Below are 20,455 nucleotides of genomic sequence, written 5' to 3'. Positions count from 1 at the left end.
TATATGTATGTTTACTATTAATAAATTTTAAAACATATAACTTGTGTTTAATTTTGACTCCGCATCGAGCTAATTTATTTTAAAAATTTCTTGCCTAAATCCGTTTACACCGGCTTGCTTAGATTTCTTTTAGGCGAGAAAACGATCTGTCAAAAAGCGCAACCAAACAAACATGACATAAGGGAAAATACAAGGCTTTTACGATAGACCGTGATGCCAGTTGTTATTTTCTTCGGTTGCTAATTTCACTAGTTTTACTTCGGCAAGAGTAATAACGTTGAATTTATGAATAAAATCTCAATTTGTTTACCATTTATATGTCAGTGTCATTCCAATCGAGCACGAAACCTGCCAACAGCTCTTAAAGCTGGAAAAATCTCTAGGAATCCTGCATGAACGACATCATTGACTGTTCTAGTGTACGCTTGGAATAACACCGCTAAACAAAAGATTGAGATGTCGAGTCATTATACAGATATTCAGCATCTTTAAATTTCCCTATATGACATTTTTTCAGGACGCAGAAAACACAAACAAGATTTTCGTTTGACTATGCATTTTATTTCTTCCAGCAGAACATTTCTCTTCAGCAACAAATCACATAGTCGACGACAGTTATACTTCTTCCGACTCGAGATAGCTTGTCAAACTGTATGAATAATAACAATAAACAATGAGAGTAAAGTGGTTTACAGTCCCATTTCTTCTACCCTACTGTTACACTAAAATAGCGAAGGATCTGTAGTTTGAGCACTGGCGGTTCTGTGGTAAGTGGTCTCTTTCATTATGATATGTTTAGCAGCAGCCTCCACAAGTCACGGTACGGTCACTACCACCCGTGGAATCCTCCGTACTTGACGTACGGTGCGGGAGCAGCATGCACGTAGGCAGGAGCGGCAGCATACTTCACCACCGGAGCCGGAGCCTGCACGTACGAGACAACCGGTGCGGGTGCGGCATACTTGACAACGGCCGGAGCAGCGTGTACTACTGGGGCGTGCACCTGATGGATGGTTGCGTAGCTTGTTGCCGCTGGGACTGCTGCCTTGACGATGGTCGGTGCCGGTGCTGCTACTGCGTGGATGGCCGGAGCAGCGTGCACCACCTGTACCACCGGAGCAGGGGCAGCGGCATATTTCACCACTGGAGCAGCTGGAGCGTAAGCATACGAGTAACCATGGTCGGCATAGCCGTGGTCGGCAAAGCCGTGATCGGCGTACCCGTGGCTAGCATACCCATGGCTACCGTAGAATTCGGGAGCGGCACATGTCAGCGCGATGCAGGCGAAGAAGGTAATCTGAATGATAGGAGAAAGGGGTTTTCATTAGAAATTGTTTTGATAAATATATGGTTGAAATGGGAGTATTGACGAAAAACCGCTGCGGGTTTCCCAACCAACTCATTTGTTTCTAAATAAATGCTGCTATCGAATTTTATAGTTATAGAATAGTTCTATCAGAAATTGAGAAACTAACACAAAATTATTATTATGCTCCGGAATGGCTTCGAAAGTTAATTAATGTGTCTTTCCAGGCCCGTAGCCAGGGCTCTCCTTCGGGAAGGGATTAAAAATATTATGCAGACTTCTAAAGACGGACCAAATAACCAAAAAAAAATTTCTTCGAGAGAACAACTCCGAAATAGATGTAAAATGGAAACTAAAAATATGTTCGCAAATATTGCCAATCTTACACCAAATTGGACTGTCACACAATTGTGCACACCACTTCGAAGTGTGATAAAAATGCACATTTTCGACCAATCGTCTGAGTGCTTTCGGTGCAATTGTTCATTAGGTTAAAACAAATATATTATTATTTATTATTATGTACATCTTCGGTATATACCGTACAGATTATACTTAATGCTATTTCTAGTGTCAATGTTGAAAATGTCTAATTGCTAACTTATAACTAGATTTAGTGGTATGGAAGTCATAAACTAAAGCAGCTTCGTTGAATTTGTTACAACTTCTGTTCCTTATACCACGAGAAGGAACAAACAAATTAATCCTTGAAAGAATGTCGGGCTAGTCAATACTGTCCGACACCATATCGAAAATGTACATTCTTTGCGAGAAAGTGCGGCGAGACTCCAGCGTTGGCATATCTAGCAACACGCATCTATTATTATACGACGGAAGACGGATAGGGTCGTTTCAAGGCAATTTTCTGAGAGCAAATCGTACAAAACTTCTCTGAACGCACTTCAGCCAGTTACTTTGAACGGCGTTGTATGACACCCATACTAAAGACTTCAGTGCGTAGAAATCTACAAAATCGACTGTGTTCCGTTTTCGAAAACGCAATGTTGCATAAGTCTTCGCCGTTGTTGTGGTGATGTGGTCGGCGAAACGAAGTTTTCTGTCAAATAATACTCCCAAATCACGGATATATTCCTCCCTCTGCATTACACAAGCTTTAATGGAATATTCGCAACGCCTTAGAGCGTCGAAACTTATCACCTTACATTTATCGACGTTGATCTGCAAGCCGTTCAGCAAGCACCATTCCTCTACATTGACTATATCGTCTTGGAGCATAGCAGAGTCAAGTACTGAGGCAATTTTACAAAAGATTATCAGATTATCACCATACAGTGGTTTTACAGATTTGATGCGGGTGCAGAGGTCGTTCATGAATAAAAGAAAGAACAGAGGCCCTAGGTGACTTCCACCGGCACACCGATCGGCGAAAAACCTAGTAGCTCCAGTTTCAAAACAGTAATGTTGCGAGGCACCTTGTCGAATGCTTTTGCGAAATCAAAATACATAGTTGTTAACGCATCTCTACAGCTGGAACCAGGGCCGTCCCAAGACCACTCGGGGTCCCTGGGCACAATCGAATTGAACCTATAATTGAACAGGTATTAACTGCTGTAGAGTAGGATGATCAAAAAATGATCCCCAGCATCAGGGAACAATCTATGTCACCTTGAGATTTATTTTTCAAACTGAAGCCAAATCATTCAACGATGTGAAAGTATTAAAAATACTGTAACAATCAAAATATATGGATAAAAAATTTAAGATAAATATAACTGTGGCATCGTAAATATCATGGAGTAAGGTGGGTAAAACGTCAAGACTACAATGTCGACGATTAATTCAATCCTTACACTATGAAAATCTAGGAAAAATGTTTAGCAATATGCCAAAAAACTTTAACTTGTTAATAGATGACGACTACGTGATTTACAAAACGTACATTGATTCGTTCAATGTTGTTCTCAATTTCTTACAGTTCCTGATATGATGCAGCTGGAAATAGTCAATTGCCAGCTTTAAAAAAGCCGCATTTGCTTCAATCATAATTCAACTACATTTACAGACAACAATATTGAATATTGAAGCCATTGAAATAAACAATATTATGTTGAATCAAAGTGCGCGATTCCAGGTTCATTCATTTTAGATATTTGCATTTTCACTGCAGAAAGAGAACGATTTTTTGAAATAGTATCTTTTCATGCACAAATTGTTGGTAGATTTTTGTTATATATTCTGACAGAAGTTTTGTGCCTTCTTTTATAATGAACGGTTCGGAGAAGCGAAGATATCAAACAAGTACATTATAAGTAATATTATCATTTTCATATTCAACAAATTAGTATCTCAACGGCGGCACCGGTAGTTAAGCAGCATGTCTAGGGTTTTGATGGTAGAGTCGCCTTTCTGGTGTCGGTGATAGGCAGTGCACAAAGAGACCGAAGGGAAAAATAATAATAGCAATAATTAGCCTTTTCACCTTTCGAAAGTACACAGAAAATAATATTTTGTAATTTTAAGTTTATTTTCATGCACATATTTGGAGCATGAATATAAATGTAAAATTAGGTTCCACCACAAATACACACCGCTTGTCGTGCTTTCTTCAACGAGTTTTATTATAATTTTACACGTAGATTGAAAATTACAGTTTCTTTAAACGGAAAACCAATGCACTTCAATGTATTTTTACTCGAATACTGCTATAAAATGAATGACATGTAATATTACACGAATGAAAGTGTAAAATTGTATGCTGTTTGATGCTCCAATTGCTTTTAACGTAATTTTCAATCAAATTTTTGATTCAATCTGTGTACGTTTACATTCGTATTGATTTACATGTCGTTTAAATTTCATTTTTTTTGTGTGTACAAAAATTTGCTTGCATAACAATAAACGTGTTGACATTTTTTCGACACCTTCATTGTTATGCAAACAAATAAACATAGCGAAACATCGAAATTACTCGAACCTATTAATTTGAGCAGTGGCGTAGTCAGAAATTTGGTTTGGAGGGGGTTTTGATGAAAATCTTAGATTTTTCAAAAATGTTGGCGGGTCTATTGATGACATTTATTCTGTAGGCCGCGATCGACTGGATTCTACCGTGTTCTGCAGTAATAGCGAAATGGGATGGTGTGAGCGGGCATGGGCGCTATAACCTATAACTAAATACCTGTCACAGGTGTCAGTTATGTTGAGTGGTGGACTATGAGACAGGTTAGGTCAAGTTCAACGAGTGGCCCTAAAACACCACTTTACTAACAATCAAGCAGAAAAGGATGAGCTGAAAACTCGCAACTTCGAAACCGTAGCATTGGAGGAGCTTTGATAGACGGTGCAGAAGGTATGGAAATGCGGCGATCGAGCGACGGCACAAGAGCTGGGCAAAATGCGCCAACGCGTGATCGAGTGGCAGGCGATCAGCGAAAGGATGTGTGTAGTGTGGATCAAAGGCCATTTCTTGGACTAGAGCATTATCAATGTGCACTGACCTCACGAAGCCGAGAAAGATGCATTTTATGCGCAGCTGGAGCATGTCTGTGATAGCTGCCTATGGTGGAATGTTAAGCTGGTCATCGGTGACATAAACATCTTGATAGGCCGGGGGCATCGTATAAACCGATTATCGCACAGGGTAGTCTGTACACCTTATAAATAATGTGCAGAAAGTCTCACGATTGATAAGTATATTACGACGAACACCTAAATAGCGAAGCAGTGGACGACAAGAGTATTTCAAGAATCAGCTTGGAGACGCGCGCAGTCGAGGACAGATTCGCCGGCAATGATCAACTGTCATGTGAGCTACTCATACACAGAGTAGAGGAATTGGCTAGAGCACTCCACTGGATGCTTTTGAAGATCTGGAAGGATGAGATTTTCCCGAAGCATAGGATGTAGGGAGTAGTATGTCCCATCTATAAAAATTGTGTTAAGCGGGATCTTTGCAATTAATTACCGATTAATCACATTACTGAACTGCCCTTGTATGTAAAGGTGACGCAAATGCCATCGAGTATATTTTCAGGAAATCAATTTTCAAATCTTGCATGGTGCGGGTAAAAGCATGCTTTCGCCACTTTGCTTTTCGCATTTCAACAGGTTATTTTTAATTTTTATTTGAAGTCGTTTGCACTGATAGATGCGAATTTTCGTAGTGAACTTAAAAATACGAAAAAGTTAAATTTGACCAAAATGGTGTTGAAGTCACTTTTGCATACTAGGACCACAGAGAACAGACATCCATGATCGAACAAAAATATTAAAAAAACCTGTTTTAATCCACCTAACGGTGCAATTGTGCCTTTCTCATTTCTCTAAACTATGGCACGGAGGCTTTTTATGTACAACATAATTGTGGAAATGTCCATTACATTCTTAGTACACTTTGCACTTATACACAAGATGATGGGATTCAAAGGGAGGGGTATGAGGGCTGGATGGGGTGGTGGTCTGAGGGGTGATTTAAGGATATTTTTAAGGGAGGGGAGTGAACAGTAGAGGGGGGTGTAACCCCTCTCCTTAAACCATCAACTACGCTCCTGTTAAAATCCAGAAACCTTATGCAAGTCAAAAAAAATTAGGTTGACGTTTTTCAGAGTGATTGCATAACCTTTCTATATGAGAAAGGCAAAAATATGCCAAAATCCAAAAAAGTGAATCGTCGTCAAATTTTTTTTCGAGTTTGCATCAAATCTCGACGTTTTATGCACCTTGAACACATTTAGCATCAAAAATAAAAATACTATTTTTAATTTTTCCTATAGTTTATATGAGAAATTTCTGTGTGGCCGCACTCTGAAATCCGTAATTCCGGAACCAGAATTCCGACCGATCCAAAATTCAATAGCAGCCGATGGGAAGGTTGCACCATTCATTTGAGACTAAGTTTGGGCAAATCGGTCCAGCCATCTCTGAAAAAAATGAGTGACATTATTTGACACATACGCACATACATACACACATAGACACACACACATACAGACTTTTTCCGATCTCGACGAACTGAGTCGAATGGGATATGACTCTCGGCCCTTCGGGCCGGGATTAGGTTGACGTTTTTCAGAGTGATTGCATAACCTTTCTATATCAGAAAGGCAAAAAGGAGCGAAATCGGCAAAGTCCCAAAAAGTAGAAATTAAATAGCAGCCTATGGGAACGTTGCACCTTTCATTTGGGACTAAGTTTGTAAAAATCGGTTCATCCATCTCTGAGAAAAGTGAGTGAGATTGTGTTCGCGTACACACACACACAGACGCACATACACACACACATACACACACATACATACACACACAGACATTTGCCGAACTCGACGAACTGAATCGAATGGTATATGTCACTCGGCCGTCCGGGCCTCCGTTAAAAAGTCGGTTTTCAGAGCAATTGCAATACCTTTCTATTGAGAAAGGCAAAACATGTGTAAACATTTGAATTAATATACGATAAACACTAGCGCCGCCACACCAACCTATCCCAACTATCCGTCAAACCCATTCCGGGACCGATTCGAAATCCTGAATGGATTCAGTATGGAAAGAAAGTTGCACAAAGAAAACAACCGATTCCGAATCTATCGGTTGATGCATTTGAGCTGGAATTCTTGCTGGAAGTCCGAACCGGTTCCGGACTAGTTTGACTGGGTAGACGAATAACCGCTGTCAATTCTGTCGAACTCAGCCACAAAAAACGTGACGACAGTAGCGTACCTGGTTAGGATATCCCAACTACCTTCGAAACCGTTAGAGATTTTACACAAGTTGAATGCTGAAGATGGACGTCTATTCTCTGTGCTAGGATAGTAAACGTCATCTACAAGGTGTTCTCCCAAATTCTTTGTTGCCGCCTATAACCGTTAGTAAGGGAATTCGTAGTGCAATATGGCCTATAATGCACAAATACGGGTTGCATTCATATCTTCAACCAAGCTATTTGCAATAACATTCTTGAAAACTTTGCTGAAGACTCTAAGTCTCGAACTAAATTTAATTGGAATTAGTAATGCATCCAACTGGAAAAATTAATCAACAAAATTATGCTGCTAAATGCTAAACTTCCAAAAGCTGATGGTTTCCAAATTATGGAATCTTGGCGCCATTCAATTCGATACCCAAATGTACATCATAAATAGCGAAAATCGCGAAAAATTTTCAATTTTTTTTATTACCAATCTTAGCTAGTGGCACTTTAAATTAATGATAACCCAAAAAAATCAAATGCACATAAAAACCGGCTCTGACCTGCTAGAGACAAGCGTAAAACGCCATTTTTCATCAGTTTCTATGTAGGCGTTTTCATTGAGCTATTTTGCTTTATATTTACATGATTTATCAACTATAGGATCCTCACTAAAATATTAGTTACCCATTCTCACAAGTTACAAAAAGTCCCCATAACGTTTAAAACATTAGGTTCTCAATGTAATGAATAGCTAATAAACTTCCAAATTATCATTTGAATATTTAATAAACTAGTCAGCATTAAAGTTTTTTTTCTCAATTCAAATATTTTGATTTGGAGGGGGTTTTAACCCCCAAAACCCCCCCTTGGCTACGCCACTGAATTTGAGCAACGCAATTCATTTCAATAATTCACTACCACCACTATTAGCAGTTTATGCATAAATAACAGAAACCATCTACCAACGAAGCTCATCAAAGATGTAAAGCAAACGCTATATCAATTAGACTGCAATATTATACAAAATGTAAATAAACGAATAAAAATTTAAGCTAAAAAAATTCATTTCAATACCATCATGTAAAATATTCTGAATAGGAAACACATCTAATGCACGCTGCCGTGATGCAGAAATCCTCGGCTATCTACGGTATACGTTCAATTTAAGCCAGTCTATTCTGATTCCTGATTCTGACGTCCTAAAATATTTTCGATAAGGCGGAGTGTCGCACAAAAATAACATAATTGGCTCTGTACCAGGCTACGACAGCATAATGGAAAATGCCGCGAAAGTATCGTGAGACCTCGAGAAGTCCAGGAGTCATTTTTAGAGGTTTTCATGTAGATTTGCTCATTCACAATCCCTGATGTGATGAAGAAGTGAAAATTTTCCAAACGCGCGGATCGCTTGCCAAACTTGGATTGTGTACCGAATTTCGACATCTTCTTCTTGCACTTTCTTAACAGCTTCATTGTACAAACTTTGCCACCTTGTTGGTTGCCGCTCCAGTTTGGTGCCTCTCGAACTTTCTATACGAGTTGTACAAAACATTTCATTGTTTTTGCTCAAAATGAATTGAAGTTTGAATTGAAATGTCCTGATCATGCAGTGCCTCGTTTCCTACACATGATTGTCTGATGTTCTTTAAACGTCACATCGTCGCTGTTGTGCTATCTTATGACAAGCGCCATTTTGCACATTTCGAGAAAAACGATTTTTAAAGTTTGAGATTGAGTATCTTGAAACTTATAAATGGCACAAACAATTCAAAGAATACAATTGATGCTTCTACCTATTCTGTATTAATCTCTCAAATACTACGAAGATCAAATGACTATGTTGCTAGTTTTTACTATAAATGTAAACAAAAGTCGCACTCGCACGTGTCTTAGGTGTGTATTGATGACAAAATTTGTATGGCGTGTCATAATGGTGCATGGAAAATTTTCCAAAGAAAAAAATCATCAATTATTAACTTTTATTCATATCTTTGGCTTCATTTGGTCTATAAACAATTGACGAGATGCGTTTTGAAGGAAATGAGTCAGGGAATCTAGAACAAATATTTATTTTTGTTTACAGTGTTGCCAAATATGCCATATTTCCGTTTTAAAACTTAAATTGCATTTTTCGCACGATTCTGGGATGTTTGTTTTGAAAATAATTATGGCATTGTGTTTCTCAGATAGTTTTACATATAAAAACTCCTTATACATCAAGATAGCTTGAGCCAATCCCCAGACAAAGTCATTTGAAGCAAAAAATTAAAAATTTCTCAGGACGTTTCTCGCTATATCTCAGTAACTAAGCAGAATGTCAAAATTCTGTAAACGCCACTTTGTAGATATTTTTTAGACAAGTAATGTGGCATATCTAACTCAGTTTACCCCAAAATGGCGATTGTCATAAGATAGCACAACAGCGACGACGTGGGATAATGCGCAATGTGCGAATTCAAGCAACTGATCCATTGTTACCCACACGCTAAAGAGTAAACAATAGAGTGCTGCTATTTCTTGGAACAAAGCCTTCAAAATGATTTTGAATTCATCCTAAGCTGAGGCCCCTAAAATCCCGGGGCCCCTGGCCCTGGCCCAATGTGCCCATGCGTAAAGACGGTACTGCCAACGACTGCTTCATTTGTAAAAATTATGCATACTCCCCATGTGGCTTGACATGTCGCATTATAGAGTTTGTGATTTGATAATAGGTACCCTTTGGGTCCATATTCCGGATTCACCGGTACTGGCCTTCGTGGTCAAATGGCCTCCAAATTTATTTTGAATGCTTGCAACTATTTTATGAAGCTCAGTAGATGTTTTTTGATACGTCGCATGATGAAGGTTTGCGATGTTATAAAAGTGTCGCTCTAGAGCCATATTCACGATTCACCGAAACTAACCGTTGTGGCCAAATGTCCTTCACACTTGTGTTGAAGGCATTCAACCATCTTGCGAAAATCAGTAAATGTTTTTGATTTACCGCATGTTGAAGAGTTGAAATTTGGTAAAAGTGACCCGATGGGAATATGGTTCCATGGATATGGATTCACCTGAAGTGACCATCGCGGCCAAATATTCTCCACACTTGAGTTTAAGGCATTCAACCATCTTGTAAAAGAAGATTTGCAATTTGGTAAAATTGACCCTCTGGGATCATATTCCGGATTCACCGGAACTCACAATCGCGGCAAAATTGCCTCCAAACGTGTTTGGAATGCATTCAACTATATTTTGTCACAATCGTCTGAGCTCTCGATCAAAGCAGATCGTTTTCTTGTGCTGTGCATAGAGTAAATATATATATATATATATATATATATATATATATATATATATATATATATATATATATATATATATATATATATATATATATATATATATATATATATATATATATATATATATATATATATATATATATATATATATATATATATATATATATATATATATATATATATATATATATATATATATATATATATATATATATATATATATATATATATATATATATATATATATATATATATATATATATACATTGTGAAGGTCAGTCATTGTTTGAGGCAGGCTTTGTTCGCCGGTGCCTAGGTTGGTGAAGTGAATAGTTCAATAACCGGACAAGCCGCTATATAAGCAAAGTATCTTTTTTTTCTCATTTCCCTTTCCCCCGATCTGTCGCTACTTCTTAGATCCCTTTCCCCTGAATATAAGTTTCATCTCTCGATTACACCACGTGCTATCCTCGTGCCTAAATGGCCGAGGGCGAAGTAACATTGGATGGAAATGATGTTCCCATGGATTTACCGGATAAACCCGAAATTACTCCCTCCCCTGATTCTCACAATCCTCTTCGTATTAAAACATACCCACCCAGTTCAAATGGACCCTGGGTGGTTTATTTCCGGCCCATCACGAAATTTCTTAATATTTTAGAGATCTCACGGGAGCTTACTGCCCGGCCGTAGCTCAGATAACACGTGTTAGAGCTAATAAGATACGCATTTTAGTGAATGACCTCGACCAGGCAAACCAGATTGCTCGCAGCGAGCGTTTTACAAAGCAATTTAAGGCGTATACACCTTGTTTGGCAGTGGAGATTGACGGGGTCGTCGCCGAACCGGGTTTGAAGTGCGAAGACGTGTTGAAGTATGGAGTTGGTTGATTTGAGGTCCCCTCACTTCAACATGTGAGGATTCTGGAATGCAAGAAATTGTATTCAGCAAAAACGGAGAATTATAAGACAACTTATTCATTGTCAGACTCGATTCGAGTGACTTTCTTCGGGTCTTCCCTCCCCAACTATGTCCTCCTGGATAAGTTTCGTCTACGTGTTCGCCTGTTTGTACCGCGGATAATGAACTGCAGCAATTGCAAGCAGCTGGGCCACACAGCCACCTATTGTGGCAATAAGAAAAAGTGCGGTAAATGCGAGGGAGAACATGAGGATGACGCTTGCGGTGGAGAAACTGAAAAGTGTATTTACTGCGGGGGCCTTCCGCATGATCTTAAATCATGCCCCGCCCCCCCTTAAGGAACGCTCGAAGCGCTCTTATGCAGAAATTCTTCAGAATACTTCGCCATCTGTCCCTTCCGAAAATTCCTTTGCTCTTTTGGCTGGCGTTGAGCAAGAATCTGACGACCCACAAGAGGGAACATCTTTGGTTAACCCAGGGGAATCCAGGAAGAGGAGAAATCTAGCCTCCCCTAGATTGCCTCGTAATGGTGCCAAGGTGTCGTCCCCTCAGAGTGCGCCAGTTACAATCAATAAATCCAACGGAAGAGATGCACTAAAGCCGAAGCAATTTGCTTGGAAATTTTATTTCTAACAAGGAGTATCCACCACTTCCAGGGACACCAAAAACCCCAAGTGTTCCCTTTTTTCAATCGAATTAACCTCACTTCGACACCAGGCATTGAAATTGTCGCTTGTCAAGTTCTAATCAAAGGCAAAGACCTTTGCATTGCTTCCATTTACATTCCTCCTAGAGCCTCGGTAGGGCACCGAACACTTTGTAATATCACCGATTCCTTCCCGGCACCGCGGCTAGTTCTGGGAGACTTTAACTCGCACGGTACGGTATAGGGTTGTCTTCACGATGATAATAGATCAACATTAATCCAAGATCTTTGCGACAATTTCAACATGACCATCTTAAACACGGGAGAAATGACGCGGATTCCTATACCACCAGCACGCGCGAGCGCGTTGGATTTATCACTATGCTCGACATCGCTACAGTTAGATTGCATGTGGAAGGTGATCCCTGATCCCCACGATCGCGATCATTTCCCTATCGTAATTTCAATTGCTAACGGTTCAAGACCATCGGAAACAATCAATGTCTCATATGACCTCACACGGAACATTGTTTGGAAGAGTTACGCGACCGCGACATCCGTTAAAATCGAATACACCCAAGAGCTTCCTCCGGAGGAAGAGTACAGGTTTTTGGCTGGCTTGATTCTCGACAGTGCGAATCAAGCTCAGGCTAAACCAGTACCAGCGCGAATACCCATGGACGGTCTCCCACCCTGTGGTGGGATAAAGAGTGCTCAGAGCTGTACGCGGAGAAGTCCACTGCATATAAGGCCTTCCGGGAAGACGGGTTACCCGCTAGCTATCAACAGTACGCGTCGCTACAAAGGCGAATGAAGAGTTTAATGAAAGCCAAAAAACGCAGTTATTGGCGCCGGTTCGTCGACGGGTTAACGAGAGAAACAGCGATGAGCACTCTTTGGGGTACGGCTCGACGTATGCGTAACCGAAACAGTACCAACGAGAACGTGGAATATTCAAACGCTTTCGCCAAGAAGATCTGTCCGGACTCTGTCCCGGTACAGAAAACGTACCGCGCCGCGTCTCCTCACGATACCGCGAACGAAACACCGTTTTCGATGGTGGAGTTCTCACTTGCTCTCTTATCATGCAACAATAACGCCCCAGGGTTAGACAGAATCAAATTCAACTTGCTGAAGAATCTGCCTGACACTGCAAAAAGGCGCCTGTTGAATTTATTTAACAAGTTTCTTGAGGGTTACATTGTCCCTTATGAATGGAGGCAAGTGAAGGTCATCGCCATCCAAAAACCAGGAAAACCAGCCTCCGACCACAACTCGTATCGGCCGATTGCAATGCTGTCCTGTATTAGGAAGTTGTTCGAGAAAATGATCTTGTTTCGCCTCGACAATTGGGTTGAAGCAAATGGCTTACAGTCAGATACACAATTTGGCTTCCGCAAAGGCAAAGGGACAAACGATTTCCTTGCGTTGCTTTCTACAGAAATCCAAATGGCCTATGCTAACAAAGAGCAGATGGCATCAGCCTTCTTGGATATTAAGGGGGCTTTTGACTCAGTTTCTATCAACATTCTGTCAGAGAAGCTGCACCAGCATGGTCTTTCACCAATTTTAAATAACTTTTTGCTAAACCTGTTGTCTGAAAAGCACATGCACTTTTCGCATGGCGATTTAACAACATCGCGATTTAGCTACATGGGTCTTCCCCAGGGCTCATGTCTAAGTCCTCTGCTCTACAATTTCTACGTGAATGACATTGACGATTGTCTTGCCAATTCATGCACGCTAAGGCAACTTGCAGACGACGGGGTGGTCTCTGTTACAGGGCCCAAAGCTGCCGACTTGCAAAGACCATTACAAGATACCTAGGACAATTTGTCTGCTTGGGCTCTTCAACTGGGTATCGAGTTCTCCACGGAGAAAACTGAGTTGGTTGTTTTTTCTAGGCAGCGCGAGCCGGCGCAACTCCAGCTTCTATTAATGGGTGAAACGATCAATCAGGTCTTCACATTCAAATATCTCGGGGTCTGGTTCGACTCTAAAGGTACCTGGGGATGTCACATTAGGTATCTGAAACAGAAATGCCAACAAAGGATCAATTTTCTCCGAACAATAACTGGTACATGGTGGGGAGCCCACTAGGGTGGGACAAAAAATAGATTCCAGCTCCGAGCAACTTTTTGGGTACAATTTGGGTCCTAGAACATCTGTGCAAATTCTTAGCTTGATCCCTGAAACTATATTTTTGCGCCCACTGTTCAAAGTTTACATGGGATTTTATATGGGAAAATTAACTTTCACAAAATAATTCCTCCAGGAGACGCCCATTGCTTCCTAAAAATAAACCGTTATGTGGCTTTTGTAGGAAATTTAACACAGAAACAAAGTCTCGAAAGCTACGAAACGATCTGACGCTTAAGAAAAAAGTTATTAAGCTGAAACCAATTGATGCTCTGACGATTGATGAAATATTCATTTTTTCTAGCACCACTGTTGTTGGTTGTCCAATTGTATGCAATTGTGTTTTGATATTCTCTTAATATGTTTAAATCATTTTCCCATACTGTTTGGCCACTTCGCAAGAGTTTTGAGGGATAAATTGAGTCTTCTTTTGTATATAAAAAGAGAAAATTAAAAATTTTGTATATAATTCGACCATCAGCAGCAGTGATGCTATGAAAAGTAAAATTTTCAACATTCTTCAGGGAATCAATCGGTTTTTGCTTAAAAACTTTTTCCACAAGCATCAGATTGTTTTGCAGTCTTCTAGACTTTTTTTCCATGAAAAATTTCCTATAAAAATCAGATATCCATTTATTTTTAGGAGGTAACGGGTGACTCTTGGAAGAATTTATTTGCAAAAGACGTTTTCCCCATACGAAATCCCATGTAAACTTTACACCGTGGGCGCAAAAATATAGTTTCACCGATCGAACTAAAAATTTGCAGAGTTGTTCTGGGAGCTGGGATTCTCAGCTGCCTCCCGAAGGTATTTGAACGATTGATATACGACATTGTTTATCAGTCCGTGCATCATATTATCGTTGAGGAACAACATGGTTTCGTCAGTAAACGATCTACAACCACAAACCTTATGGCGTATGTATCCAGCATCATCAACAAACTTGACAAGCGACAACAAGTTGATTCCATTTATGTTGACTTGTCAAAGGCCTTCGACCGTGTTCCGCATCGCCTTGCTGTCGAGAAGCTTAAACGCATCGGATTTCCGGACTGGTTAACAGATTGGATTGCTTCTTATCTTGCAGGACGAAGCGCTTTTGTTCGATTAGGTGATACACTTTCTACACCTTTTGATATCTGTTCTGGTGTGCCACAAGGCAGTCATCTTGGACCATTGCTCTTCATTTTGTTTATAAATGATCTTGGCACGGTTTTGAAATCTCCGAAATCTATGTTTGCCGATGATTTGAAATTCTACCGACTTATAAAATCTTTGGAGGATTGTAAATTACTTCAGCTAGACATTGACGCTTTGTTAAATTGGTGCACCATCAATGGAATGGAGGTGAATATAGAAAAATGCAGCGTTATTACATTCACTCGGATCCTATCGCCGAACATGTTTAACTATAAAATGTCGTCAGCCAACGTGCACCGCAACTTCGTCGTCAAAGATTTGGGAGTTTATTTGGACAACAAGTTAACATTCTCCGAGCATGTAGCGTCTACTATCGCCAAAGCGTTCTGCATGTTAGGATTTTTAAGGCGAAACACTCAGTCGTTCCAGAATGTGTACAGTTTGAAAACGCTTTATTGTTCGCTTGTACGCAGCATCTTGGAGTATGCCGTTCCTGTTTGGGCTCCTTATCACGGAGTCCACATTAACAGCATTGAGAGGGTGCAGAAATGTTTCATCAGGTATGCTCTTCGCCTTTTACCTTGGACCGACCCAGTTCGTTTACCGCCGTATGTGCAACGTTGCGCATTAATCCACCTGCCTACGCTTGCTGACAGGAGAATCAAACATCAACGAATGCTTATTTTTGACATCCTGGACGGGAACATTGAAAGCAGCCAACTCTTGGGTCAACTTAATTTCAATGCACCTAGAAGACAAACACGCCAAGTGGACTTTTTCCGTTTACCGTTGTGCCGTACGCAATTCGGACGAAACAACCCGTTAAATGTATGCTGTCGTGTGTTTAATCAAGTTTCATGTTTTTTCGATTTTAATGTTGCAAGATGTACTTTTAGTATTAGGATTAGTTGATAAGCCAGTCTGTGCGATTAATAGTCGAAGACCTATATATAAATAAAAAAATAAAAATAAATGGGACCCAAAGAGTTACTCGGAGCGAAATTTTATTTTTTTTCATATAACCATGTCCCACTCTAGTGCCCACCCAGGAGACCTGATCAGGTTATACCAAACAACGATATTGTCGGTGATGGAGTACGGGTGTTTCTGTTTCCGCTCAGCTGCGAACATACATTTCATCAAACTGGAGAAAATCCAGTATCGTTGCTTGCGCATTGCCTTGGGTTGCATGCATTCGACCCATACGATGAGTCTCGAAGTGCTGGCGGGCGTTCTTCCGCTAAAAATCGATTTTAGGAGCTCTCACATCGATTGCTCATCCGATGCGACATTCTGAACCCGTTGGTGATTCAAAATTTCGAAAGGCTCGTCGAGCTTAATTGTCAAACCCGTTTTATGCCCTTATACTTCGACTACATGGCACAGAGCATCAATCCTTCTTCGTACAATCCCAACCGTGTCCGTTTCCTAGATACTTCTGATTCTACTGTATTCTTCGACACATCCATCAAGGGAGAGATTCATGGAATCCCGGTCCATATATGCCCGCAAGTGATCCCCAATATATTTTATAATAAATTCCGAGAAGTCGACTGCGACAAAATGTTTTACACTGACGGATCAAATCTCGATGGGTCCACTGGCTTCGGTATCTTCAGTAATACTATCACCGCTTCATTCAAGCTCAATGATCCTGCTTCAGTTTACGTCGCAGAGTTAGCTGCAATTCAGTACACCCTTGGCCTCATCGAGACTCTGCCCACAGATCACTACTTCATCACTAGCCTCAGCTCTATCGAGGCTCTTCGTGCGGTGAAGCCTAAAAAGCAATTCCCGTATTTTCTGGGAAAGATACAGGAGTCCTTGTGTACGTTATCTGAAAAATCTTATCAGATTACCTTTGTTTGGGTCCCCTCTCATTGCTCTATCCCGGGCAATGAAAAGGCCGACTCATTAGCAAAGGTGGGCGCATTAAATGGTGACATATACGAAAGACCAATCTGCTTCAACGAATTTTTTAGTATTTGTCGTCAGAGGACACTCAACAACTGGCAAATCTCATGGAGCAATGGTGAACTTGGACGATGGCTACATTCCAATATCCCAAAGGTATCAACGAAGCCTTGGTTCAGGGGGATGGATGTGGGTCGGGATTTTATTCGTGTAATGTCCCGACTTATGACCAATCACTACACCATGGATGCGCATTTGCGGCGTATTGGGCTTGCGGAAAGTAGTCTGTGCGCTTGTGACGACATCGACCACGTTGTCTGGGTATGCGCCGGGTATTGTGACGCCAGGTCTCAGTTAAAGGATTCCCTTCGGGCCCGAGGTAGATCACCCAATGTACCAGTCCGAGATATGCTGGCAACTCGTGATTTCCCCTATATGTCCCTTATTTATACCTTCATAAAAACGATAAATATCCCAATTTAACCCCTCTCTTTTATTTCTCGTTTTTAGAGTTTCCTCCTGCCTTGTGGAACCGATCAGCTCCAGAGTGCCACTATGTAACGCCTGCATAGAAGGAAACTGAGGCGAGAGCGACTCGAGGTCGGATGACTTTTGAAGGATTCCCCGCGGGTCCGAAGAATACCATCCGCCAATCCGGTACTCGACGACTTACTAGACTGAGGTGCAAATTTGTTTCGCTGATACACCCCCCTCCCCCAACCCCCCCCCCCCCCCCCCCCGTTTGAGCGAAAGTTGCAAGTTTTGCTCTTCTTTCCCTGTCACCATACGCCTTCTCTCCCCTGTCCTTGATACAACTGCTGCTACACTGATGTGGAAATAAGCCACCCTCTGAATATCATGACCAAGCATAAGTTTTCGTTAAAAAAAATCAAATTTGTATTCTGTATTCCTACACTCAAAAGAAAGTAAACGTTATGCCTATTGATTTTACACATAGATTTTTACAATTAACGGAGGCATATAGACACTATTTGCTGGCACATAAACCTAATGTGTGTATTTACAAGAAATATTAATCTTACATTCACATTCCATAACTATTAGGCACATAAAACCCCATTCTATAACAATATGCACATATAACTTATGTGTGTGCATACATAGTTTATACAGTTGACACATAGATGTTATGTGTGCGCGAGATAACAATAGCATTTCTTCTTCAAATGAATTTTAAGCGGTTTGAAGCAAATAGAATTAACGTTTGGATTTTTTTCAGTGTAGTTTTAAGATAGCTATAATTTTTACTCTTTATTGAAACTCTTGTCCTCGATCTTGTAAATATAATTGTATCCCTAGTTTTAAGATATCTGTGAAATTTCTCATAAATATTTGTTCCCCCTTTTGTGTACTATATTGTTAGTTTTAAGATAACTGTAAAATATTTCGTAAAATACTATTACTTCCTCTCTTGTATATCAAACTGAATCCTTTGTTTTAAATTTTTTCATAAAAAAATCTTTTGGCCCTCTCTTGTATATTGAATCTTATTTCTAGTTTTAAGAAAGCTGTAAACTTTCTTTTCTTTTGTAAAAAAAATATTTCAACATTGTAACCTCCTAGTTTTAAGATATCCAAAATGTAAAAACAAAAGAATTTGGCACCACCAAACTAACGCATTAGTGCCTATCAAATAAACGAAATGAATAAAAAAAAAGTTATTGCAACTTTCATAAAATTTCCCAAAATGCTAGCATTTTTCTGTTGTTATTTTCATTTTCTAGCCCAGGGTGCACTGTGGGGCGGGTTGAAGTCGACTCAACGGCATAAAGTCAAACTGATTGGTTCACCTGGGAAAAATACATTATCTTCCAACACCAATAATACGTGTGAAGTTGTTCAAGTATGAACCCGATGCTTAGATTTTGTTATACAAGATTGAGGGGAATTACTAAACATATCGGTAATTAAGCCTTGAGTCAATCAACAATTTGAAAATATCACGGAATGAACTGTGAAAGCTACTAGGTTCAAATCGATCAAATGATCAATAAATTCAAACCTGTATTGAATTGATCTATAACTAAATATATTTCTATAGAAGTTATTAAGTGGTCGTCAGATCTACCGAGAGATTACAATGCTCTGTTCCGTTATTATTATTGACCACATAAAAAATCTTTTACTTTTATGAAAAATCTCAATTTATGGATTGCTATAAAATTGAGCCAATTAGCCATAACAATGAAGCCGACCACTGTGTAACGTTAAAACTGGTTGTTTTAACATTACACAAATAAAAAAAGTAAAAGGTTACGATATAATGTTTAGTTCACGAATAATCACAGCTGAGGATGATGGCATCGCGGAAGGTACAAGCAAGCCTGATTTGATTTGCTAATAGATTCACTCCAACAAAAATACTGTTTCGAATTTCTTTGATGAAGATTTTTGATATTTCATGAAACAATCGAAATATTCGCCCAAAAGCCACAGAGAGCTTCAGCCCCTTACTATCTAAAACTGTTCTGGTTCCACTCGTAAAATATTTTTTCTCGTTTTCACTCACCAACAATTTCATTGTATCGAAACTGACTAAATTTTACACCAAAAACCACACAGCTAGCAGGCTCTTAATGGCGGCACTAAACTAATCCAAAACGTCTACCGCTTGGACTTTAACTATCGAATTCAGCAGCCGATTTATGCGGGTTTTAAAAACGACTAAACCATAGGCACTGTCATTCCACCGGCGATCCGTCTTATTTTATACCCTCCATCGAAAGTTTCGATGAAGATCATTGCTTCGTTTAGAACTGGGCCAAGAATCGAATCTCCGCCGAGTGGAAGGAGTACCTGCTCCGTAGCCTTTAATGCCTAGCTAGATCATTGGCTTGGCCATCATCAGGCAGACACCAAGTTCTAGAGCGCAATGTCCTAATGCGGAATGCCAGCAGCGAGAAAGACGAAAGGAGAGCTGTGTATTCTTTTTCTTGATCAACGATTACCGCCATATAGACGAACCGAGTGCACGCAGAAGCCGCACCAAATCGCGACAGGGGCTTTCGCATAGGCATCCAGTCTGCTGTGCCACTTGCTGGAAAGGGGCCCCTTGGTGTGTATGGTTATTACTTTACGGACATGCCGACGAAGCATTTAGCTAGATGAATCCGATCGATGCGAAGGTCAATAAATAAGTCATTTAGAAAATATTCGAGTTCGCTACTTGTCGCTTCATTGATCGGCTGGTTTTTGTTGGATTGTAGTGGTGTTCAAGCTAAGTAGGCTCGTTTATCTATAGTGAACAGTTAATATTTTGTCATTTTCTTTAAATTTGATATTTGTATGCACAAAATAAATATTTTAACTGTTTTCATAAATAGAATGTAAAGCATTTTCCCACCGTGTTTAACTGCCGTAGAGGATGCGTAGTTTTGTACCACCCCTTGAATTGTCAACATCGCTACGAAAATGTTGCTACAATTCATAACACCCGT

The 20,455-nt window shown here is 40.0% G+C and overlaps 1 protein-coding gene across 1 annotated transcript; it reads right to left on the bottom strand.

Moving 5' to 3' along the window:
* Positions 1 to 539: 539 nt before the first annotated feature.
* On the bottom strand, positions 540 to 19,682 carry LOC131685299 (cuticle protein 16.5-like). The gene is made up of 2 exons (XM_058968930.1): positions 19,528 to 19,682; positions 540 to 1,297 (listed from the first exon to the last, which is right to left on the bottom strand). Exons 1-2 carry the CDS (start codon positions 19,537 to 19,539, stop codon positions 830 to 832), a joined length of 480 nt encoding a protein of 159 aa, XP_058824913.1. The 5' UTR covers positions 19,540 to 19,682; the 3' UTR covers positions 540 to 829.
* Positions 19,683 to 20,455: the final 773 nt, after the last annotated feature.

The sequence above is a fragment of the Topomyia yanbarensis genome, chromosome 2 (genome assembly GCF_030247195.1).
Source record: "Topomyia yanbarensis strain Yona2022 chromosome 2, ASM3024719v1, whole genome shotgun sequence".
NCBI classification, from domain to species: Eukaryota; Metazoa; Arthropoda; class Insecta; order Diptera; family Culicidae; genus Topomyia; species Topomyia yanbarensis.
Note: the sequence above shows the minus strand (reverse complement) of the source record. Positions and strands in the feature narration are given on the sequence as shown.